Source organism: Rhinopithecus bieti, unplaced genomic scaffold, assembly GCF_001698545.2.
Source record: "Rhinopithecus bieti isolate Rb0 unplaced genomic scaffold, ASM169854v2 scaffold_23234, whole genome shotgun sequence".
NCBI classification, from domain to species: domain Eukaryota; kingdom Metazoa; phylum Chordata; class Mammalia; order Primates; family Cercopithecidae; genus Rhinopithecus; species Rhinopithecus bieti.
This window is the reverse complement of record NW_016810724.1, coordinates 40575-66123: the sequence shown is the minus strand read 5'-3', so window position 1 is coordinate 66123 and position 25549 is coordinate 40575. Positions and strand designations below refer to the sequence as shown.

The following is a 25549-nucleotide window of genomic DNA, read 5'->3' as shown; positions in this document are numbered from 1 at the left end:
GGGGTTTCACTGTGTTAGCCAGGATGGTCTCGATCTCCTGATCTCGTGATCCGCCCGCCTTGGCCTCCCAAAGTGCTGGGAATACAGGAATGAGCCACCGCGCCCAGCCTGCCTTCTCTCGTAAAGAGAGATAAGTATGTTTAGCCTATTAACACATACTCTCTTAAAGACTCTCTTAAAGAGAGTATGTTTTAATAGGGAAAAGGACTTTAAAAAATATCTACCTGTTTTGTCCCATTCTCTTACTTATTCAGGACTCTTTGAATTATCCCAAACATGCAGATAATTATTCCACATATCAATGGGGTCGTCTATGAAAAACAGATCATGAGTGAAGAATGAATACAGAATTATAAAGCTTTCAAAAAACCCAGCAAAAGATCAGGAAGATTAAATGCAGAGCAAGAATTGAAGGGGTTCTTCGGTCTTGCCCTCTGCTGGCCAAGAAATTGGTGATGCAACTCTAGCTTCAACAGATCTATTTGTATCTGTACGTAAAGGACATACTGGAGTTACACTGAAGTGCTGTATAATAAAATTTTAAATTTTTTGTTTTGCTTCTATTTTTCAGTAGTGATATCATTATATTATACAGATAATCTGAAAAATATAGAATGTACATAATTATATCAGGGAAAACGTAATTTGAATTTAAACTGTCTGCTTATCCATTCAATTTTAGCATCGAATATACAAAATATAGACACATCTTTCCTACCTCAAATCCCCTTCCAAAAACTAAAATATTTTCTTTATACTTTCACTTCTGTAGTCTAAGTGGATTCAAGTTGCCCCACTAGTAAAGCTTGAACATCTAGAACAGTGGCCCCCAACCTTTTTGGCACCAGGGACTGGTTTCATGGAAGACATTTTTTCCACAGACCGGGGATGGAGGATGATTTCAGGATGATTCAAGTGCATTACATTTACTGTGCACTTTATTTCTGTTATTACTTCATGGTAATATATAATGAAATAATTATACAACTCACCATAACATAGAATCAGTGGGAGGCCTGAGCTTGTTAGGGTTCCATCTGGGGCTGATGGGAGGCTGTGGGAGATAAAAGGCAGTAGATTCCCATAAGGCGCGTGCAACCTAGATCGCAGTTCACAATAGGGTTCACACTCCTAGGAGACTCTGATACCGCTGCAGCTGATGTGTCAGGAGGCAGAGCTCAGGCAGCAATGTGAGTAATGTAAATACAGATGCCGCTTCGCTCACTCACCTGTTGCTCACCTCCTGTTGTGTGACCTGGTCCCTAACAGGCCACAGACCAGTATTGGTCCATGGCCCAGGGATGGGTACCACTGCTGTAGAGAATAGAAAATAGCATAAAGGGAAATCAGTGTATTAAGAGATGTACAATAATTTTGCTTATTTGGTAAGACTCGGAAAACAAATCAAAATATCATTATCCTTCTCCCTTTCAGCATGCCAATACTTTGTTACTCTCAAATTCTTCCAACTATTCAGAAAAGTATGTAAATCAGTTATTATTATAACCTATCTTGTCATCAAATTATTTCTCAAAAGTTGTAGTAGGTCAGGTAAGACCTGAGTCTACTGGGAACTTGAGGCAGAGAAAAGAAGCATTAGGTAGCACAGAAGAGGTGAACAGAGGAGACCAGAATTTTGTAAACAAAATTTATTTCACAAACCTTGTATTTTCAAGGCTAGGCATTTCTGTACTGCTTAACTCCAAGGTTCACACCAACTGAATGAGAGTTCCATTAAATGCTAGTAAACCTCTCATTTAGGATGGAGTTCCATAGTCGAAACACAGCTGGGAAATGGAGAATCTGTCAGGGAGACACAATTTATAATGAGGATCCATCAAGAATGATTTAAGTTCTGTACAATATGTCAACACAGAGCCTTTTCAGGAGAATATATAGAGTGTTTATATTTCGTATATTCAATGCTAAAATTAAATGGATAAGCAGACAGTTTAAATTCAAATTATGTTTTCCCTGATATAATTATGTACATTCTATATTTTTCAGATTATCTGTATAATATAATGATATCAGGTTAAGGCTTTGGAGCTCCATGGTCTGTCTTCAGATGTAGGTACTACCAGTTTTAGAATTTGTTGTGTTGGGAAATGTGCGTAATTGTGCTAGACCACAGTTTTCTATTCTCAACAACAGGAATAAGTATAGTACATTTTGTAGAGGATTGTTGCATAATGAAGATGAATTTTTAAGTACTGAGCATAGTGCTTGGAAAAGAGCAAGCAAATATTAAACAGCAATAACTGTTATTATCCTTTGTTTCCCATTATCTGTCTTGATACCTATAATACACTGTGAAAATATATTCACATTTTATAGATCTGAAGTCACATGACCTGAAGGCAAAACTAGGACATATTCAGAAACAGAATGAAAAAAAACTGTGAACTGGTATATGTGCCAATCCAAGAACCAAGATTCCCTTCAGTTGAGGACCATTCCTAGAGACTGATTCAGGGGAATGAGCCCTTTGGTCCTGAAGGCATCACACTCTGGCATCCACTTGTCCACCCTGTGTGCCATTCAAATCTACTTGCTTCATGTGGCAAGTTAACAACATCTGAAGATGGCTTCTCTAAGAATCTGGCTGGTCTCTTTTCCTGGGGAAACTTACATAAAGGTTATGGAAATTAACCAGAGTCCCTGTAATTGCAGCTTGTCCCAAGGTCACAGCTCATCATCTCCCTCCTGCACCTATCATTTTAGATGCTCCGGTACCTATGCCTAGCACCTCTGCTGATCTAGTTGGCTTATCTGATGGGGGTAATCCAAATTCTTGTCCCTAAAGTGTCTGGACCTTTGGTCATCTTGCCATCTTGTTCATTTACAATCAAATTGGACCAGGGTTATAAAGCATTTCCTCAGTGGCTTATCTGGGTGCAATGTATTTCTCCTTGTCCCTATCATGTAATTTCAGCCCTACATTCTTCGCAGGGTCAGGGTCAATTCCTCCTGCCAAGTCTAAAGTGGCCAGGTGCAACCATATGTTAAAAACCATATGATTTTTCCACTGTGCCTCCTGATAGAAGGCGACCCCCTCTGCTAAGTAGGTCCTATATAATGACAGAGAACAAAGTTGTAGGGATGGGGAGTACAAATACTCCAGTGGAACACTGAGAGTGTTAATAAGTAGGGCCATGCCTACTTCCATTCCTTGGTTCCCGGACTCATGTATTTTATCTACTGAGGGCACAGTACCATGTGATAGTCATGAATTTAGGGCATATACTGCATTCTGAATTATGAGACTTCTTCCTATTAGGGTATCATTTATAACCTGGTACTTGAAATATACCTTAGAAGGGCATGTGTGTATATATATACACACACACATACATACACACATATATATGTGTATGTATATATGTGTGTGTATATGTACATATTCACATTTACTGTACATGTATATATGTACATATATACACATATATGTGTGTATATATAATATATGTGTATGTGTATATACACATATATGTATATATATATATATATATATAAACAGATTGGAATCTTCTGGGCTTTGTTGTGATAGGAGTAGTAGAGGGGTATACAAGGTTAAATTGTAAATGGTGTGTACTCCCATGGGTCTAATGCTGCATCTCCAGTAAGATGAAGTAGACCCCTTGGTCTAAAATTATGTGGGTGGGAAAGGTAAACATATCAAAAATTGTCTTGATTCCAATTAAAATAAAGCATTGCTCTTTCTAGAGCAGAAAAAGTCCAACGTGATCAATCTTTACCAAGTGGCTGGTCCATCTTCTTGAAAGCTGTTGTATCAGGTGTTCAAACTTTGTCTCAGCTGCTGGCAGATTGGATATTTGGCAGCAGCAACACTTAGATCAGACTTGGTGAATCTTACTGGGAAGGCTGTCCTCAACCTTCTAATCATCCATTATTTCTTTCACTTGTATAAATTAAACAGTATCTGTGGAGCAGTGTGCATCTGCTTGCCTCTAGGAACTGTATTCTGTTAGCCATCTTCATAGCTCTAAGTTAGGCCTCCATGGCTGCCACTCCAATGTGGAGGCTTATTATGGTAATTGCACCCACATTGTTTCTGATAGTTAAACTCTACTACCTAACCTCAACTGTTTTTGGGATCCTATTATTGCCATTATTATCAGAGCCTAGTTCTGTAACATCCCTGACATATAGATGATAGGTATCACTGAGATACTCAACAATGCTGCTGAGAATCGCACAGTCACCTTACTTATCTCACTGGTGAATGGTGTGTACTCCAATGGAATATTCTTGGCTGACAGGTTTTCTGGCACTATATAGTATATTCACTCAAGTACATCTACTTTTCTGAGACTTATTATCCCTTTCTCTTCTATTTTCAGTACTATTTCTTAGTGCAGACCATAAATTTTCAGTCTTTTAAGAATTACTCTAGTTTTGTGTTAACATGCCTCCTATAGGTCTTTGCCAGGTGTTAAATTTAATATCACTGGAGAAGGAATGTATCCCATAATGATACATTCTCCTCTGTTTAAGTTTGTATACCTCTCCATTGATCTAGCACTGACAGAATCCAGTCCATAGGTGCTCTCCCAATTCCTACTTGTGCATACATATTGGTGAGGTCTTACATCTTCTCCAATATATAGTCTCTCTCCTCCTTTAACAGACCCTGCCATTTCTCAGCTGGAGAATGCTATGACTTTAGTTGCTGGGGAGGTCCGGGAGGTTGTTTGTGGTAGATCTTCATGGTGGATGCAAAGATTTTCGTACAAGTAAGAAGCCTCCATATCGTCTTCAAGCAAGGATGAAGTGCTAGCCCCAAGAAGAAGGAGAGAGCTACTTTTGCAATCTTAGAGGATTCAGGAGAATCTAGGGCTCCAAGGCTTTCAGGTGAATTAACCCAAATGTCCCATCCCATGACTCATAGTCCTATTTTTCCCAATTAAGGCCTTGGTCTTGGCAAATCCAACCTGCCCAAGCTGAGAATTCAACCTTCTCTGGAGATTTATAACTCTTATGATTAATTCCTGGACCTGGTGCTCAGCTTTTTCTTAATCTGCAGCAAGAGGGAAGAATTTATTTATATGGTGACATTGGAGGTCTGCTGTCTTTCAATTTAGCTTTACATTAGTAATTAATCACTTTTAACTTTCGTTGTCTTTCTATACTGCATCAAGAGGCCCTAGCAACAGTTACTGTATTCCCCAGTATGAATCACTTCTTCCCATGAACCTCTCAAATACCTGAGATATAGTATATATGCACTAATTCATTCCCTTCTACTTATATCCCATCCCCGTCTACCACCAGTGAAAACATTAACAATCACACTGCTATAATACAAAACCACAGACTATCCATTTTCTACATAGCATCGGTGATTAAGTCCTCATTTCCCATCTAACTGAGGACATAGATAAAGTATCTTATCTGGAGTCACTTCCTCAGTGCTCCCTTGCTATCAATTTTCTTAGGTCACATTCCCAGAGGAGTAGGCTATGAGACAGAGAAATATATGCTGAGCTTCTTTTGGATTAGGTAGAGGGAAAAGCTAAGCTGCAATGCATTTGTGATAAAGTGTTTGACCAGTCTCACAGGAAACTCTGATGCCAATATGGTCCCTGTATTAAAGCAAGGGGTTCAAGCAATTGAGCCCCCACATCCATTAGTCATTGGATGTATAAAGCAGCAGAAGAGAGAGAATGAGCGCTTGACCACGAACCTCTCTCAGGGAGTGAGTCAACTATGAACTCTTGGCAGCCAACATAACATTTTTGAAAGTTGAAGGGATGAGTGACTTAGTCTTGAAGGGGGTATCTATATGGCACGTTATGGCTGTGCCACATCATGTCTTTCCATTCATTCTGAGAGAAGATGAGGATGGGAGGGTAGAATGCAAATATTATGGTTGGCATTACATTGACTTGAGTATTGGGGATAATCAGAAAGTGTATGCATTCTGGGATACCCCTTGCATGTCCTTCTTCCTCCAAAGGCACCAAAGTTTACTCAGAGGATATTCTAATTGTTGTTGTTGTTGTGTTTTTTAAATCTGCAGTGTTTTAGAAAATAGCAGATTGTGGTCCCACGATCTGTGGTGTCAAAGATAGTCTTTCTAATTTCCCACAACATTCTTCTGGGTCTTTGCTTTATAGCTGTAGTCAAGGCCTCAATAATGGTCTAGACTATGTCAGGGGACAAACACAGGTATAATTGGAGTCCTATTCTTAATGTAGATTTATTGAAGAGATAGTTTACCTTCCTTTGTGAGAAGGAACTTTTGATGGATAGACATTGTATATTTTTACCCCTGTGGTTATTTTTTATTTTTTATTTTTTTTGAGACAGAGTCTCGCTCTGTCGCCCAGGCTGGAGTGCAGTGGCCGGATCTCAGCTCACTGCAAGCTCCGCCTCCCGGGTTCACGTCATTCTCCTGCCTCAGCCTCCCGAGTAGCTGGGACTACAGGCGCCCGCCACCTCGCCCGGCTAGTTTTTTGTATTGTTAGTAGAGACGGGGTTTCACCGTGTTAGCCAGGATGGTCTCGATCTCCTGACCTCATGATCCGCCCGTCTCAGCCTCCCAAAGTGCTGGGATTACAGGCTTGAGCCACCGTGCCTGGCCCCTGTGGTTATTATAGGTATAAAAAATTTCATATTACCTGCTTAATTTCTTCCTATTATTTCAATTACACCAATACTTGGACTTGCTATAGATCAAGTTATTAACTTTATCTTTTGTGATTATTTATTCTCAGAGCTTGTCGATACTAAGCATGTTTTAGTTTTAAATAGAAGAGACTTTACATGTATAATTTGGTATTCCACAATAAGAATAGCATATTTTTAAATAACTGAACTAGATATTTAAATTCCTTATTGGTGGCTTATATTACCTATAATTATATGGAATGTACTCTATCTTTGCAGAAAAATTTAAAAGATGTCTTGCTATTAGATATTTTGAAATAATTTTTTTATGGATTTACTTAAAGAGTACCTTAAGATATAGGAAAGTGAAATTGCAGCTCTCTTTAGTGTGATGCTAATTTAAATTTTAATTACAAATACCACACCCATTTCACTTGAGTACCTTGAAGCATAAGTAATGGGCTTTTATGCAAGAATTAGAATCAAATGAAGTTCCATTTCGTGAAGAGAATCACACTAGATCAAATACTCTAAAGGGGAAAAGAGGGAAGGAGTTTAGTTCTGTAAACATCTATGTTCTAGTCTGTTTTCTCCCGTGCAACATTCATTAAAACTTAAAATTCTTACTTTTACTGCAAAAGAAGGATGCATTTAGAGTTTTGCACCATTAGTGAAAGGAGAACAGCTTGGCAGCCATGTCAATAGTCAAGTGTAAATATGTGTGGTGAGGATTAATTGAATTTGTTTTTTTAATATGTATAGTACAGTGTCTGAAATATTACAGAACCTACATAAAAATGTTTAATATTTTTAGTATTTTTAAAATAAAAAAAACAAGATAATAACCTCAAGGGAACACTGATGTGGGCCTGAACTAAGGTGGTAGCTCTGGGAATGGAAAGGAGGTAGGAGGTATGGGAATGAGAGAAATTGTAAAGTTAGAAACTGGTTAGAGATGTGTGACAAAAAAAATGGAAGAATGAAGGGTGAACCTGGATGTCCAGTCTGTATAATTAGGAGAATATTGCTTTTGTATATAAATATTCTATGAGAAACTGAGGGGACATTATAGTTAATGAATGAAGATAAATTTGAAAATACTGAATTTGAGATGTTAGTGGTTATATAGACCCAACTGGTCAACAAACAAATAGGAATTAATGCAAAGAATGGAAGATAGATGCAGACATATTGATTTGGTAGTTAGAAGAACAGGGAAGAAAAGTCTGAAAAGAGGAGAGGGACCGGTAAAGGACTTTGTTAGGGCTTCTTTGTAAAGAAGGAAATCTACTTAAATCGGTATCTTAATATCCTTCAGATAAAACTCCCACTAGCCCCAGTCTTCAACCTAGAAATCAGTCAGAAAAAAAAGGCAGCCCTCTCTCTGAGGCCCTCTGGTCTCTTATTTCCACTCTTGTTCCCCTTGTCTGCATTATTTTTTCCCCCCCGAAAACGTTTTCACTGTTCAAATTTTACAAGGTTTATACTTGACTACTTAAGTAAAAACTGTGTCATTTTCTTGTTGAAATGCCTACAAAGGCCTGATGAAAGACTTCATGTTCTCTCTCAAGTTCCCAAGAGAGATACTTTCTGGATGAGTCTTAATCATGTGACCACCCAGACAGAAGTAGCTGTGGTCAGAGAGAGGCTCCAGCAGGTCACATTGTCACGGAAGTAAATAGACTGATTTAAAGAATGCCAAGTAGTTAATGGTTTCAGATGCAGTGATAGGTTGGAGAAGATTAAGGTTTTACACAAATACTTTTTATGGCCAATAAAAGAGAAATTTCAGTAGAGTACTGAGGCTGGAACTGGATGGTGAGAGGTTGGAGATGAATGGACTCATGGAGAAGTAGAGAGAAATGTTTCCATGATGCTTTTCAAGAGTTAGGTGGGAGGTGCAATAGCCGGAGGAGGCAATACCATGGAAGGATGGCTGAAGGCCGTTGTTCATTTATTTGTTTGTTTTTTATTTACAACATGGAAGATGTGAATATGCTTATTGTTTCGGTTGGATGGACCCAGTAGAGAGAAAGAGACTGAAAATGTGAGCAAAAGGAAAGATAACAGTCCTAGAGGTGGTGAGAAGTGATTCCATTAAGAGAACAGGAGGAGATGTGATCCTTGGGAAGGAAGAATTCTTATATATTAGAGACGTACAGCAAACATACAGTACTGAAACAAGTATGTTTTTGAATACTTATTGTAGTTTTGTTCCAATTGTATGACAGTGAAACATTGGACAACTTCAGTTAGTCTTTAATCAAGAAGACATTTCTGTGTCAGCTAGAGGATTTCCAAGCAGGTTTGAGAAGTGAGGCCTGGTCTTTGTGGTGAGGATTAATGTCGAAAGAACCTTTCGTTTCTTCAACACGCTACTTAGGCCCTTATGTATTTGATTGCAGAGATGAACCACTTTTCCGCATATATTTGTATTTTATTATTTACATATTTTTATTGGAGTATGATTTACAGTGAAGTGCATATATTTTAAGCTTACAATTAAAAGAATTTTAAAAAATGAAAACACTTAACCACACTAAGATATAGACCATTTCTATCACCCTAAAAATCTTTCTCATATCCCCTTCAAGTCAATCTCCACTCTTCATAGCCAACAGTGTTTCAGACTTTGATTATCATAAATTATTCTTGCTTTGAACTTAATATACATGAAATCATACAGTATGTACTCTTTTGTGTCTGGTTTATTTTGCTTAGCATAATGTTTATGAATGTCACATGCAGTAGTGGTTCATTATTCCAATACACCATAATTTGTGTATTCATTCTCCTGATGGATTTTTTTTCATTTTTTGGCTAGTATGAAAAAAGCTATCAGAAAAAAATCTTATACACATTTGTTTGGGAAAATATGTTTATTTCTCATTGGGTGTACTTAAGAATAAAGTTACTGAATCACAGGGTGCATGTAGGCTTAACTTTGTAAGAAACTAGCCATTCCTAGGTTGATTTTATTTTACATCGTCCTCTGCAATGTGTAAAAGTTCCAGTTGCTCCACATCCCTTCCATCATTTTGGTATAACTAGTCTTTAGAAATTTCAGCCATTTTCAAGTGTATGAAATGGTATCTCATTTTGATTTGTTATTTGTATTTTCCTTATAATTAATGCTGTAGAGTACAGTTTTATGTGCTTATTCGTCATTTGAATACCTTCCTTGGTGAAGTGTTTATTCAAGTCTTTTGACCGTTTTTGTTTATATTGTATTTTTATTGCTGATTTTTTGGATTGGTGTGTGTGCATGCATGTGAGTGTGATACAAATCAGAAGTGTGCATTGCAAAGTCAATCTGTGACTTGCCTTCTTATTTTGTTAATGGTTTTCAAAGAACACAAGTTTTTAATTTTGATGAATTCCCGGTTACCAATTTCTGTTTTATATTTAGTGCTTATTTATACTTCTAAGAAATTTTTCTCTACCTCAAGTTTGCGTTAACGTTCTTTTATATGTTCTACTTGCAGCATTACAATTTTAGTTCAGCTGAAATTAATTCTGTATGCAGTATTACTTTTCTCACATTTATAAAATTGTTCCAGGATCATTTATTGAAAATATCCTAGTTGAATATTTTTGTACCTTTGTAAAAATTAAAGTTATCTATACACATGTGTCTATTTCTGGACTTTCTACTATTCCAATTATTTCTTTTCTCTAGCTGTATCAGTATCACTACTACTGCAGCTGTTGGTAAATTTTGAAATTAGGCAGTGTTAATCCTCCAATATTGTTTTATTTTATTTTATTATTATTATTTTCATGTTGAGATGGTTTCACTCTGTTGCCCAGGCTGCAGGGAATCGGCACAATCTCGGCTCACTGCAACCTGCACCAGCCAGGCCCAAGCTATCCTCCCACCTCAGCCTCCCTAGTAGCTGATACTACAGCTGTGTGCCACCATGACCAGCTAATATTTGTATTCTTTGTAGAGACAAAGTTTCATCATGTTGCCCAGGCTGGTCTAGAATTCCTGGGCTTAAGTGATCTTCTTACTTTGGCCTCCCAAAGTGCTAGGATTACAGGCTTGAGCCACCACTCCTGGCCCAATCTTGTTATTTTTATAGAGTGTTTTAAGTATTCTAGAATCTTTCCATTTCCATATACATTTTAGCATTTTATTTCCAAATTCTCAAAAACAGATATGCTGGGATTTTGTTGGGGTCTATTAAATCTAGAGATCACTTTGGGGAGAATTGATATATTAACAATGGATTTTTCAACTTATGATCATATATTATATCTTTAATTATTCTTTAATTTCTTTCAGCAATATTTGTAGTATTCAGGAAAATATTTTGGTAAATTTATTTCTAAAAATTTTATGATTTTGATGTTATAATTGATTGTTTATCTCATTTTTCAATTTTTTACTGCTAGTAGTGAGAAACATAATTTATCTATCTATATTGAGCTTATGTTCTGTGAGCTTGCTGAATTTAGTTTTCAGCTTTTATACTTATTTTGAAGATTCCTTAAGATTTTCACATAAATACTCATGTCAACTGTGGAAAAAGGCAATTTAATTTTTTTCCTTTCTAATACTTTTGATTTCATTGTTTTGCCTTTTTGACCTATCTAAATCCTCCAATTCAATGTTAAATACAGGTGATGAGAGTGGATATACCAAGCTTAATCCCTATCTAAGAGAAAGCATTAAATATTTTGCCTTCAATCACAAGCTCATATGTAGATTTTGATTTTATTAGATTTATGATGTTTTCTTCTATTTTGCTAAGAAATTTATTTTTTTGTGGCACAAATGGGTGTTGAATTTTGTTAAGTGGCTTTTTTTTCTTTACATGTATGTAGGTAATTATATTCTATTGCTCTCCCTTTCTTATTTTTTAATGTGTTCAATTGCCTGACTGATTTTCAAATATTAAATCAGCCTTACATTCCTGGAATAATGATACTTGATCGTGATCTATTAATCTTTTTACACACTTCTAGATTTTATTTGCTAATATTTTGTTAAATATTTTTCCTCTACATTCATGAGGGATACTAATCTGAATTTTTTCTTCGCTTGTAATATTTTTGTCAAGTTTTGAAATCATGGTTTTGTGGCCAAATAAAGTAATTGGACAGTGTTCCTTCCTCTTTTCTGAAACAGTTTGTTTAAAATTAACATATTTTTCCTTAAATGTTTGCTAGAATCCTCTAGTTTAAAAATTCTGCCTGCAGCTTTCTTTATGGAAGATATTTGACTACATATGTATATGTAAGATATCTATATATATATAAATCTATTCTCTCATACATATAAAATATATATAAGATATATATACATAGAGAAAATTCTTCCTTAGTTTTATAATATATGGTTTTGAAGGAATTGATGTATTTTATCCATTACTGAATTTATTGACATAAAGTTTGTACAATATTCTCATTGTCCATTTAATATCTGTATGATTTGTACTCATATTCTGTCTTTCAGTTCTGATATTGGTAATTTGTGTTTCTTATTTTCTTCATTAATTTTTATTACCTAATTATTAACTTCTGGGTTTTTGTCATTGACTTCTTCTCTTATTTTTGTTATTTTTTTTCATTCCACTTGCTATGTATTTAATTTGCTCTTTTTTATGCTAGATTCTAAAGGTGAAATTTAGATGATAGGTTCTTAGATTATTTACAGCTATAAATTCATTTTTAAGCACTGCCTTTAGCTGTGTCCCATACGTTTTGGTATGTTGTTTTCTAAATTATTCAGTATTTCAGTTTTTGGGGGGATTTCTTTTTTGACACATGAGTTATTTAGAAGAATGTTGTTTAACTTTAAAAGATAGCTGTGGAAATGGAGTGTTTATAGATATTTCATTCTTACTGTTTTTAAAATGTCTTTTATTATGGTCATGATATACACTCTGTAAGATGTCAGTCTTTTGAAATATTTGAGGCTTATTTCAAGGACCAGTATGTGGTCTGTCTTCGTTAGTGTGCTCTGTGCATATGAATAAAGCATATCTCTTCTACAGTTTTTGTATGTAATGACTGTGATATTTTAACAGAAAAATTAGATGACTTCCATATTTTTGTTACTTCAAAGACAGCTAAATTGCTTGAGACAAGCAATTCTGAGGGAGAAGTTATAAGTTAGAATGGAGCATGCCTCCTAAAATAGAGTCTTAAAGAATGATTCGAAGACTTCAAGAAATGTCATAAAGATATCAGAGTCAAGAACAGCATCAGGTTATAATAAAAAGAGCCAATTTCCATACGCCAGGACTACTGGATTTTAGTTTTGTGCCCTTAAGCAAGTCAACTAACCTCTCCAAACTTTGATCTACTGAAGATAATGACACCTCCCTCTATGGCTAAGCATTCTAACTATTCTTAGAATCAAGCCACAGAATATATATGAACATGTTTTGAAAACTAAGTCAAATGAAAATGCAGGTGGTGATATTATTATACCATCACATAGCATAAATCTATAGCTAATTTTAGTCAAATCTAAGACTGAAACCAATTTTAGATGATCTATCAAGTGGTTTTAACATTGCTAAAATTTCATAAGTCAGCCTCTTGTTCTTCACAGAGGTCTTAGAAAACCACATGAGAAATCAGTCTGAAATTGCCACTAATTACTAAACCCAGTGTATTGCTTTTAAGGATGTTATTTTGGCATTAGAGTGAATTTATGGACAGATCAAACATAATAAAACTGAGCAAAATGGGCTAGCAACACCTAATCATATTTAAAGAATACTTTGTGAACAGATATTTTTTAGAAACTCAAGGTGCATTCCTCTTTAGACTTCATAAATCAGACATGCAGACATCTAATCAATGTACCAATATCCCAGCAATATTGCCAGTTTCTTCTTATACATATATTTAATGTAATTTTAGCAAAGGACATATTTTTGGCCAAAATACTTCATTTTTTAGGCAACTCTTACAGAAATACAAAAAAAATTTTCTTAGTTTGAAGCTTATTCTTTCATAATGTGTGATAATTTTTACATGTTAGGAGGGTAATAGATTTGTGTTAAGGACAAGATAACTCTTTTCCTCTTCCGCCCTACTAACATTTAGGTCAAGTTCTATTTACAGCTGAGCAGGTTAGTGATAGTTCATGACAGGTTTTGATAAATTTATTACTTTTTTCCAATGAAAAGTCATTAAATGGCTATTAAAAATCAGACACCCTGGTACATTGCTTTGGGAAAATTAATGCAAACATGAGGGATTATATTGCCTCATGTTAGATCCTATAAAATATGTCATACAGTATAGTAAGGGTGTTTGTATGCATTGGAGAAGGTATCTATGATGATGAAATGAGCCTGTGACACAGATGGAGGAGTGCATTAACTCCTGTCTGGGAATTAAAAACGCTTTTAACTACATGTAACACTATAGATTTTTATCTTCCTCACAAACTTTCAAAATTAGTGTGAAATTTACTATACCTTAAATAGACTAATGCAATCGAGCAACTTGCATTAGTCTAAATGAACCCCAAAGAGGGTCTGTGTCACTGTGGTGATTTCTTGGCTGCCTTGCAGTCAGAAAACGAGTAGGGGTGGAGGAAGGGACTGCTCAGATGGGAATTGTATTATTTAATAATAATGTTAACATTTTTAGTACTTCTGATGTTATGGGCACTTCTCTAATTGTTTCTTATTTAATCGTTATAGCAATATGAGGAAGTTGGTACCATTATCTTATTTGTTAAATGAGAAACACAGAGATTAAACAGTTTGCTCAATATACTCAGTGGGGACATGGCAGAGCCATGATCTAAAGTAGTCAGTCTGACTTAAGTCTCCTCTCTATACCTTCCCCCACCCACAGGGGATGATAGAGCTCAGGCCGGCTCCAAATGACACACATGACTCCGTCCCATTAAGGATGGAAATGCTCCTTGATTTAATTGATGTTATCCCGCTTGAACAGTATGATGTAGTATGGTTTGGTAACCATACAGAAATTATTCAAATCAGCCAGGCGCGATGGCTCAGGCCTGTAATCCCAACACTTTGGGAGGCCGAGGCGGTCGGACCACAAAGTCAGGAGTTCGAGACCATCCTGGCTAACACAGGGAAACCGCGTCTCTACTAAAAATACAAAAATATTGGCCAGGCGTCGTAGCAGGCGCCTGTAGTCCCAGCTACTCAGGAGGCCGAGGCAGGAGAATGGCGTGAACTTGGGAGGCGGGGCTTGCAGTGAGCCGAGATTACGCCACTGCACTCCAGCCTGGGTGACAGAGTGAGACTCCGTCTCAAAAAAAAAAAAAAAAAAAATTATTCAAATCCTAACTGTATGTTTGAGCAAGTCGCTTAGAAGCTCTGAGTGTAGCTTTTTTCTTTCTCAATCTTTAAAATGAGAGTAATATTTTACCTTGTATGGTTGTTTTCAAGATACAGATTAATCCATTTAACAAACAAGAGACAGAATAGACCTTAGGAAACACAGAGGAGCAGGTAATTTGTTTAAACAGGAATATGGGCTCCTTGCCTTGGTATAGGACACTCGGGTGGTAATGTGTCAAACGTGGTGGGACAGAAGAGGTGAGAAACATTTCAGCTAATGGAAGCTTTTGTCTAGAACAGCGGTGGTCCTCAATGGCCTTCCTTTATACAACTTAACTCTCCATCAATAATTCTAACAAATGTCAAAATTGCTCACAGGATTTACTTTCAGAAATCTCTTTTAATCTCAAACAGTTTCCAATTCCAGAAAATTACAGACATTGGGTGTAGAGAATCAAGGTAAAAGTCAAATTATTTAAGGACGGAGTTAGATTGCCCTATCAAAGAATGTTGGGCACAGTAGGAAGGTGCCAAATCCTTGCATATGATTGCTGTAGAGGAAAGGCAGCACGGCACAGAGGAAAGAATAGTGAAGTCGGGGTAGGAAGCCTGCGTTTTTGTTCCAGCTCTGCTGTATGAACTAAGGCAAGTGTTTTGACCTTCCTAGCTTTCCTTTTCATGCTGTGTACAATTTGAGGATCAGTGCTGTTCAAACTGCGCTCCCCAACCTCAACGACTCTGTAGAGGGTTTCTGTAGGCCCCAATTTTTGTGGAAACAGTGAAGTGGGACTCTAGCCCTGCTGCCTTAATTCAGCTAAAGGAGTTCTGCTTTTTCAATCATATTGAGTTTCAACATCTGATTTTGTTGGGAAAAAAGTGGGAGGGGGCTTGTTTCTGAGGATAAAAATCAAAACAAAACAATACCTTGTAACAAAAAACTCAGCTTTGAAATGTTACAATTCTAAGTTGCTTCTCTGTAAGCCAGGGTACTTGTACTCTGCTCTCTGTGCTTGTGATTAGGAAGGTGTTGCAAAGATTGAAAAAGCAATAGTGCTTATCATCATGTAGCTGGGAACGGGATTGGGCCATGCCAAGATAGTAAATGGGCAAAGCTTATTCAAGGCTCCTCAGTATCTCACTTCTGGAATATCCTCTTACCTGTCCCCTTTGAAGGTGGACTCTTCCCATTCTCAGACTTTAACTTTTTTTAATTGTTGTGGGTGAATAGTAGGTGTATATATTTATGGGGTACCTGAGATATTTTGATACAGACATGCAACGTGTAATAATCACAGTGAATAGGATATCCATCCCCTCAAGCATTTATCCTTAGTGTTACAAACAGTCCAGTTACACTCATTTAGTATTTTAAAATGTACAATTAAACTTTTACTGACTATAGTCACCCTAGTGTGCTATCAAATATTAGATTGTATTCATTATTTCTATTTTTTGTACCCATTAAGCATCTCTATCTTCCTTCCACCTCCCCATTACCCTTCCCAACCTCTGGTAACTATCCTTCTACTTTCTATCTCCATGATTTCAGTTGCTTTGATTTCCAGATCCCACAAATAAGTGAGAACATGCAATGTTTGTCTTTCCGCGCCTGACTTATTTCACTTAACTTAACTCCAGTTGCATCTATGTTGTTGCAAATGACAAGATCTCATTATTCTTTTTATGGCTGAATAGCACTTTATTATGTATATGTACCACATTTATTTATCCATTAATCTGTTGATGGACACTTAGGCTGCTTCCAAATCTTGGCTATTGTGAACAGTACTTCAACAGGCATGGGATTGCAGATATCTCTTTGATATGACGATTTCTTTTCTTTTGAATATATATCCAACATCAGGATTGTGGGATCATATGGTAGCTCTATTTTTAGTTTTTTGAGGAACCTTCAAACTGTTCTCCATAGTGGTTGTAGTAATTTACATTCCCACCAACAGAATACAAGAGCTTCCTTTTCTCAACATCTTCACCAGCATTTGTTATTGCCTGTCTTTGACATAAAAGCCATTTTAGCTGGAGTGAGATATCTCAGTGTAGTTTTGAGTTACATTTCTCTGATGATCAATGATATTGAGCACCTTTTCATATGCCTGTCTTCCGTTTGTATATATTCTTTTGATAAATGTCTCTTCAAGTCTTTTGCCCATTTTTAAATTGGATTATTAGATGTTCTTCTTGTAGAGTTGTTTGAGCTCCTTATATATTCTGGTTATTAATCCCTTGTCAGATGGGTAGTTTGCAAATATTTTCTCTCATTCTCTGGGTTGTCTCTTCACTTTGTTGGTTGTTTCCTTCGCTGTGCAGAAGCTTTTTAACTTGATGTGACCCCATTTATCCATGTTTACTTTGGTCACCTGTGCTTCTGTGACTCAGGCTTTTTAATGTTCTCTCTACTCTCCCTCCAAATCCTGAGGGATATCCTGATAAACCATTTATACCAAAGTACAATGTGCCTGATAAGCCTTAAAACCTAGGGGCCCAGTGGCGAGACTTGAATTTCAACAAAGACCAACATTTTAAACAAAAGAAATAAAGCTCTAATAATAAAAACTAGTATAGATTATTCTTAAGTAGGGGAGTTCTTCAAACATACTACATAGGTCACCACCTGTTTCCCTAAGATTTATCCTCCTGGGCATAGTAGTATAGCATAGTGTTTATGAGAAAGGACTCTAAAACCAGTCACATTGGTTGCAATGCTGGCTTTATCACTTCCAAGCTACGTGGCTTTGGGCTAGATACTCAGGCTCTCGTATTTTTCATCTGTAAAATGAGGATTCGTAACAGTATATACTGCAAGTTTACTATCAAACATTAATATAATCTATAAAAAGCACTCAAGACAATGCCTGGCATATAATAGACATTAAAAATGGAAAAACATGTATAAGAGCTATTTGGTAAACAGCTTAGAAGAATAATTAAGGACTAAATGTCATGGTTCAGACTAAATAGACTGTAAGGACTATAATGAAAAGAAAAGATGACAAGTTAAATAACTTGTGTGGAAAAGATGAGTCTTGATTTCTCATTTGAATGCTTCGGAACAGAATAAGTGGAGGACATTCCAGACAGAGTGAAGAACAAGAATAAAACAATGGAAGAATACACGTGTGCATCCACGGTACCATGAAGTGGCCTAGAGTAGAAGGTGCACAATCATTCATGGGGAGAAGGAGGAGAAGAAAATGATATTTAAGAGAAATTAGATGGAAATCAGTCAGTGGGAAGGTTTGAAATAGTGGAGAATGTTACTTTAGGGGACCAGTAAGCTATTATAGTATTCTATGACTTACGTAAGGAGAATGTAAATTATGATAGTGAAATATTTTTAGAATTAGGTGATTTGGGCAACTACTTTAGCATCTCTGAGGCTCAGCATTCCTGATCATAAACTGAGATACTATACTTATAAGATTACCATGAAGATTATTTGAGATAAGCCACACAAAAGGACTTTGTAGATCCTAAGTGCTATGGAAATATTAGTACTGAGTGCCATTGTTTACTCTTAAACAAAAGTAGCAGCAATGGGAATGAATACAGAATGTATGTGGGTTTTAGTTGGGTGAAGAAATTCACAAAATAAATGATTAGCTAAAATTAAAGAGGATGCTTGAGTCATTTGACTTTCATTCTTGGGGGAAAGTGGTCTTTCTGTTTATTTTTTTTTTTAATAGTATATTACCTTAGAAAAAACCTTTTAATCACTTTCTGACTTGATCATTTTTGTTGAAATATTTTAATATACATTGGTTTATTGCTTTGGCCTTAAGGCAAAAAACTAACAGTTCCCCCAAACGTTATTTAATGTGTTACTGTGTTCCAGCAATTCTCATTGTCAGAGTCATCCCTGTGACCATCAGTCACATTACATACACATCCTTTTACTCCTTCGTGTGGAAAGGATGTGTAAAGCAGGTATAAATCTGCATTGACCTGATAAAGACATTCTAGAGGATGCTTTTTAAATTTTTATCTTTAATTTCAACTTATTTGCTCATCATCTGCCTTGTCCCAACTTGTTCCACCTGGACCTGCTCCCCCTTATCAATCCTGGTGGCTCCTCATGTGCTATTGGTGTATCTGGCTTGCCCTTCCATCTCCAGCTACTCTGGTTTTCTTCTTTGCTGTGTTTGGAGGAGTCCGCTTACAAAGTCACTTGGTCAGTGTGCTTCTCAATGCTATTTTCCACAGGAACCCTCTTGCTCAGTTGTACCTTTTCTGTATTTTGTTAGGGTTGCTCCTTCTTCTGTTGCGGTGATTCTGCCCTCCTACCTGGTGGGAAGCTTCTTTGAGTCAGCTACTTTCCAAATCACCAAGAATTTACTGTTAAACAGATATGTGGTGAACCATATTTATGTATCACCCTTTTATGTATTTTGAAAGAATTTTTTTTAAATCAGCAATTATATTATATGGCATTTGCTGATGAAGTGCTGTTGTACTGAAAAGCAGAGGCTTTTTTCCTATGTTCTTGAGGGAAAATAATTCTAATCGTAACACAGTTCAGGACACATAACAGAAACTTAATGCAAATGGAGGAGCAGTTAAGAGTAAGGTTATTCTATTAGTCTAGGATTAAGCAAATAACAGTAAAGAGAAAGTCAAAAAGTCAAGTGATTCAATAGCAAAGACATGGAATCAACTGAAATGCCCATCAAAAATAGATTGGATAAAGAAAATGTGGCACATATATACCATGGAATACTAAGAAGCCATAAAAAGGAATGAGGTCATGTCCTTTGCAGCGACATGGATGAAGCTGGAAGCCATTATCCTTAGCAAACTAACGCAGGAACAGAAAACCAAACGCTGCATCTTCTCACTCATAAGTGGGAACTGTACAATGAGAACACATGGACTCAGGGAGGAGAACAACACACACTGGAACTTGTTGGGGGGTGGGTTGGGGGGAGGTAGAGCATTAGGAAAAGTAGCTAAATGCATGCTGGGCTTAATACGTAGGTAATGGGTTGACAGGTGTAGCAAACCAGCATGGCACACGTTTATCTATGTAACAAACCTGCACATCCTGCCCATGTAACCCAGAACTAAAAATAACAAGAAAAGCCAGGTAATAAGGATATTTCTAGGCTAAACACAGGAATACAGATCAGAATCAGGGCCAGTGAGACAAGTGTGGGTCCTGAGGCCAGGACTTGGGGAGGAGAACTCCTTGGGCTGTACCATAAGTGGTCCTGTCCCTTTGTCTTCTTTGTCTGTCTTGAAAGTTAACCTCTAAATATCCAGCTCACCTGGGTATTTAGTACTTTACTGCCTTTAATAAGGAATATAAAATACTTTAATGCATTTAATAAGGAACATAAAATTGTCTGTTGATCTGAAAATGCTTTAGCTTAATTCTGGTAATGATTTAGCAATAAATTTTTGACTGTTTAAAAGTTCATTATCTCCTTTAGCCCACTAGGGTATCTAACTTTTAGAGTCATATTAAATAGTTCTCTTAAAATGAATATGTTAACATATCTGCAAACCATATTTCCCATTAAACACTAATATTAATTTCAGAGTTTACACACTTCCTGTTCAAATCTGGGGCTTGGAGTCAAGACTGTGTTTCATGTTAATTGCATGACCTTAAGCAAGTTTTCAGAAACTCTAAACCTTGAGTCACTTTATCTGGAAAATGAAAATACTTATTTTATACAATTATTGTGAGAACAAAATGAGATAAACTTTAGAAAATTGCATACACATTGCTTGGTACATAGTAAATAATAATTGAATGTTATTACGAAGGCTTCCCATAACAACATAGTCTATTGTTTTAATCTCTCTCAAAGACTTTCTTTCCAAAGTCTTAAATCTTATCCCTAAAGTTCATTACTGAAGATAATATATGGTTATGTAACTACAGTTAAAATATCTGGAGAGTAAGTTGGAGCTTTGGAATTCAAGTAGTTAAGATGAGATGATGTTATCTTAGCGTTCACCCTCCAGCTACCTCTCATTCACCTTGAGTTCTTCCTGATTTGAGCCATTTTCCTTTAAAACAAAGAACTTCAGAGAGAGGAGTAGGTATGTGGGTTTGTATGGGGTGGGTATAAGGGCTTGTGTCAGTTACCACTGGTAACATTCACTTTACATACAAATGATTGTTTCATGGACTCCAGGACTAGGACCAAACTACCTTTTTACTTTATTTATTGGTGCTGTTTTTGGCTGTATCTCTTTATCTCTTTGAATCTGTTATATCCTCGTATAATAGGCATAATGATGCCTTCTTTAAAGAGTTTCTGTGAGGATTACGGAGATAATTTAAGTTTCTGAAACATAACAGGTGATCATTAAATGTCATCTTCCTTTCCTATCTCAGTCACTTGTCTGAAGGAAGTTCCACAGCTGGTATTTTGGACTCACCAAATCTTTCCCTAAGGCATCTATGGTTTTATGATGGGATTGTATCACACACACATACAGTAGGAGCTCAGTAACTAGGAAGGTGAGATTTCAACATTAGGAACTTGTTGCTGAACCATAGAGATGAAAGTATCTTCCCTTTCACTTCTGACTGCTTCTTTAGAATGTCTTTGTTCTTCCTCTTTCATTCTCCAACCTAGCAGAATTCTTAGGTTGCCCCCCACTATATCATAATTTTCACATCAGATACCACCTGATTAGTCTTCTGTAATTGCTTCTTGAAGCTTTTCACTACTCTTCTCAGTACTAGTAATAACTAATATATACTGGGCTTTGCTATCTTCTAGACATTGCTCCAAAAATTTACATGTATGAACTTATTAAAACCTTACAACTATCCTATGAGGAGATGCTATTTCTGTCCCAATATAATTAATGTACAAGATAAAGTAGTAAAAGCAGTAGGGAAGTAACTTTCTTCTTCTTCTTTTATTCTTTTTTTTTTTTTTTTTTTTTTTTTTTTTTTTTTTTTTTTTTGAGACTGGAGTTCTCACCTCTGTTCACCAGGCTGAGTGCAGTGGCGTTGATCTCAGCTACTGCAACCTCTGCCTCCCGGGTTCAAGTGATTCTCCTGCCTCAGTCTCCTGAACAAGCAGAGACAACAGGCATGCACCACCATGCCTGGCTAATTTTGTATTTTAGTAGAGATGGAGTTCAAGTAATCTCCTGCCTCAGCCTCCTGAGTAGCTGGGGCTACAGGCACGCACCACCACACCCAGTTAATTTTTGTATTTTTAGTAGACATGGGGTTTCACCATCTTGGCCAGGGTGGTATCGAATTCCTGACCTCGTGATCCGCCTGCCTCAGCCTCCCAAGGAAGTAACTTTCTTATGACCACACAGCTAGTGTATCACAGAGTTGGGATTCCAATGCAAGTAATCTGGATCAAGGGACTGTGCTGAAAGCCAATAACCATTAGTGCCTCCTCCTCAAATGGGACTTCTTAAATTTCAAAACTGTCTACCTTCTGATTCTATTTCGTCAGTCCTCTGCTCCCCATCAGAGGCATCCCTCTCTGAATAATGTGGATGCTTCTCCATCTTTGCACATGACATGAATGTCTCAGATGCTTCTCTTCTGCTCACACTACTTCTCCTTCTCTGGATTGTGTAAGGCCCAGTGCAGCCACTTTAGGCTTATTGGAACCTATATTGTTTATGTATTAGTTCATGGGTTTCCTACTTTCATTAATTTATATAATCACCTATCTGACAAACAGTATGAGTCTATTATGTATCAAGGAATACAAAAATTTAAAGTTAATTAGAACACAGCTCCTGCTCTTCAAGAGTTTACAGTCAGATGGGAGAGGCAGACATACAGAAAAATATTTCACATAAATAATTATGGTATTTTGAGAGTACATTGCAGGAGCACAGAGGAAGAGGTGCTGTACTCTGAGGAGGTCAAATGAGCTGATGTTGATCCTTGGCTGGGGGTCAAATGTATAGGTATTCTATAGATATTTATGAAAGAGACATGTGAATAGAGAAGGGAAGGGGAAAATAATTGGAAGAAGAAGGAACAGCATGGAAAAAGGCCCTTTAGTGGGGTAAAAATATGGTAATCAGGGAACTGCTATTGCTTCACCATGACTGAGACAGATGTGCTTATGGGAGTGACAGAAAATAAGACTGCTAAAATAGTGTTTCAAGAAGGAAGACTTATATATTTTCAATTGTATTAATTTTAGAAATTTAGGATTTGAAAAAAGAGTCAAATTATCATTAGGAGGACCACATAGGATACAACTGTCATGGTCCAGATGAGAAATGACAGAGTTCAGACCTAAGGCATGACTATGTCACCTCAGGTATGTACATGGGATGGATGACACATGGTCTAGAATGACTCCTGGATATATGCTGTGGGCAAGTGGATAATTATGATGACATTATTGAGATTAGTAATTCAGGAAAATTGCTAGGCTCTGGATGGAGTTTAATTTTGGGCAACTAGGTGGAGATACTAAGTGGCTGAAATGTGTGCCAATTCTTCAATAAAGAGTGGCTAGGAGAGAGATGAGCTCCGTTGGAGTGGTTGCTGAAATGGTTTTGGAGTTTAAACATAATTTTTACAGATAGTGAGGGCTGGATTATGAATGATATTCTGGCTAGAGAGGATGTAAAAGTTACTGAGGCACGAAAGAGTATGGAGCCCTTAGTGAATAACAGGTTGTTCTCTGTGGTTGGAATATGAGCAAGTGAGTTCGTGGGTGCAACTGTGGACACCTGTTCCTGAGTTTGCATTTGGTGGGCTTCATTTCCCATTGAACTTTCCCACTCAAATGTTTTCTAACAATTATTGCCTAGAACAGTAGCTTTGAACCAGTAATGCCAGTCAGGAAATTTAGATTTGAAAACAACAGAGGCATTAACAGAATTGCTACTTTGATTTAAACAAAAGGAAGCATTTGTTTCTAAGTTTGGAAGACCAAGGATTTTGGATTGAGTGATTGGTAGAAAATTTTATTTGACCAAAATTGGTTTAAAAATAATTTATCTACCCTATTGCAGCTTAACTTTCCAAAGACCTTTCTTCACAAGGAGATGTCACATAGGAGTAAAAAAAAGCTTTTAAATTTAACTCAAAAGTAAATTTCTTGACGTTTTAGTAGTAGAAAATAGGTCCTGGTTTGCGTTTGTGAATGAATACCAAACTGTTTCAGAGCAGAAGAGTTTTACTCTGATAGTATTTGAAATCCAGAAAGACTTGGGCTTCTTTAGAGTTCATCTCTTTCACTCCATCTTTTCTCCTCCTCTTCTCCCTTATGCTCACCTCTCTCTTGTGAAGCTCGGCTCCTGGCCAGAGCATGTATTCCGAAATCCCCTGTGGAGCCTGATTGAAGTGAAATTGGCAGATTTCCAAGTGGAGAGAGCTGATAAAAGAGCAGATTTCTGAGACAATCTGTAGTTTATGATGTGTTCTTTAATGAATTAAATAGATTACCTACCAAAACACATACCGGAATACCAACAAAGCCTTTTGACTGTTACTATTATTCTGGGTTACATTTCACTGATAAAATAGTAAGTTCAATTCAATGAAACTTTGAATTCCTACTACATATAAGACCCTGTGCTGGCAAACCAGCAAAATTAAATGTTAACTTTATTTTCTTTTCTTCACATAATTCAAGAAACTAGTCATCATAGAGATTACTTATTTGTGTGGTCAGAAAAAGATTATTTGAATGAATAAAAACAGGTTTTATATATAGAGATAATATTAATTTGTGAATTTTGAATATCTGGGATGTGAGGGGAATATATTTAGATTTAAATTCTTATGTTTGTGTAAGTAAACATGTTATTAGGAAAGAAAGTAAAGTAGAAATGACTTTATGAAGTTAACATGGCTGCATAAATTGCCTGTCATATTACTCAATGTTTTCTAAATAACCATTATTACCTTTTATTACTATTTCAGTTGTGCCCACCCATGAATGATTTATCAAAAAACATTATAAACATAGTTATTGGTAGTGATTTGTTTTAAGTAATTATTTTAAAAGTAAATTTACATTGAAATTCATGTATGCTCCTGCCTCCTCTGCAATTTTTCACACATTGTGTATTACGAATACTTTTGAAACATGTTGGAAATCGAATAAATCTAGAATTGAATTCTGATATTTAACATTCATTTCTTTTTAGACACTACATGGAGTTGTGTGGAAATGACAGAGATTCATGAAACCCCTCCTCCAGGAAAGAATGTCTTTCATAGATGAAGCTTTGCTTCTGGTTTGCACAGGACAGCGACAATGTGGCAGAGCCACGCCTGCCCTTCCTGCTCTTTCCAGTGATTCACAGAACATCTGAACAGTGATGTTTGCCTTGGATTTTCAGATTTTCATCCTGATACTTGTTTACTTTTCTGGGGCAGAAAAACTTGCACTAATTGCTCTCCATGGTGGCTAATTTTTTCAAGAGCTTGATTTTACCTTACATTCATAAGCTTTGCAAAGGAATGTTTACAAAGAAATTGGGAAATACAAACAAAAAAAAAGAGTATCGTCAGCAGAGAAAGGATCAAGACTTTCCTACTGCTGGCCAGACCAAATCCCCCAAATTTTCTTATACCTTTAAAAGCACTGTAAAGAAGATTGCAAAGTGTTCATCTACTCACAACTTATCCACTGAGGAAGACGAGGCTAGTA

General features: G+C 36.6%; 1 protein-coding gene across 1 annotated transcript in view; it reads left to right on the top strand.

The window, feature by feature from the left end:
* LOC108542601 (protein unc-13 homolog C-like) overlaps positions 1 to 25549 on the top strand; it is a 43148-nt gene that overhangs the window by 12886 nt on the left and 4713 nt on the right. The window contains 1 exon segment of the mRNA XM_017892680.1: positions 25044 to 25542. Coding sequence (XP_017748169.1) covers positions 25300 to 25542 — 243 coding nt within the window. The 5' untranslated portion in view covers positions 25044 to 25299.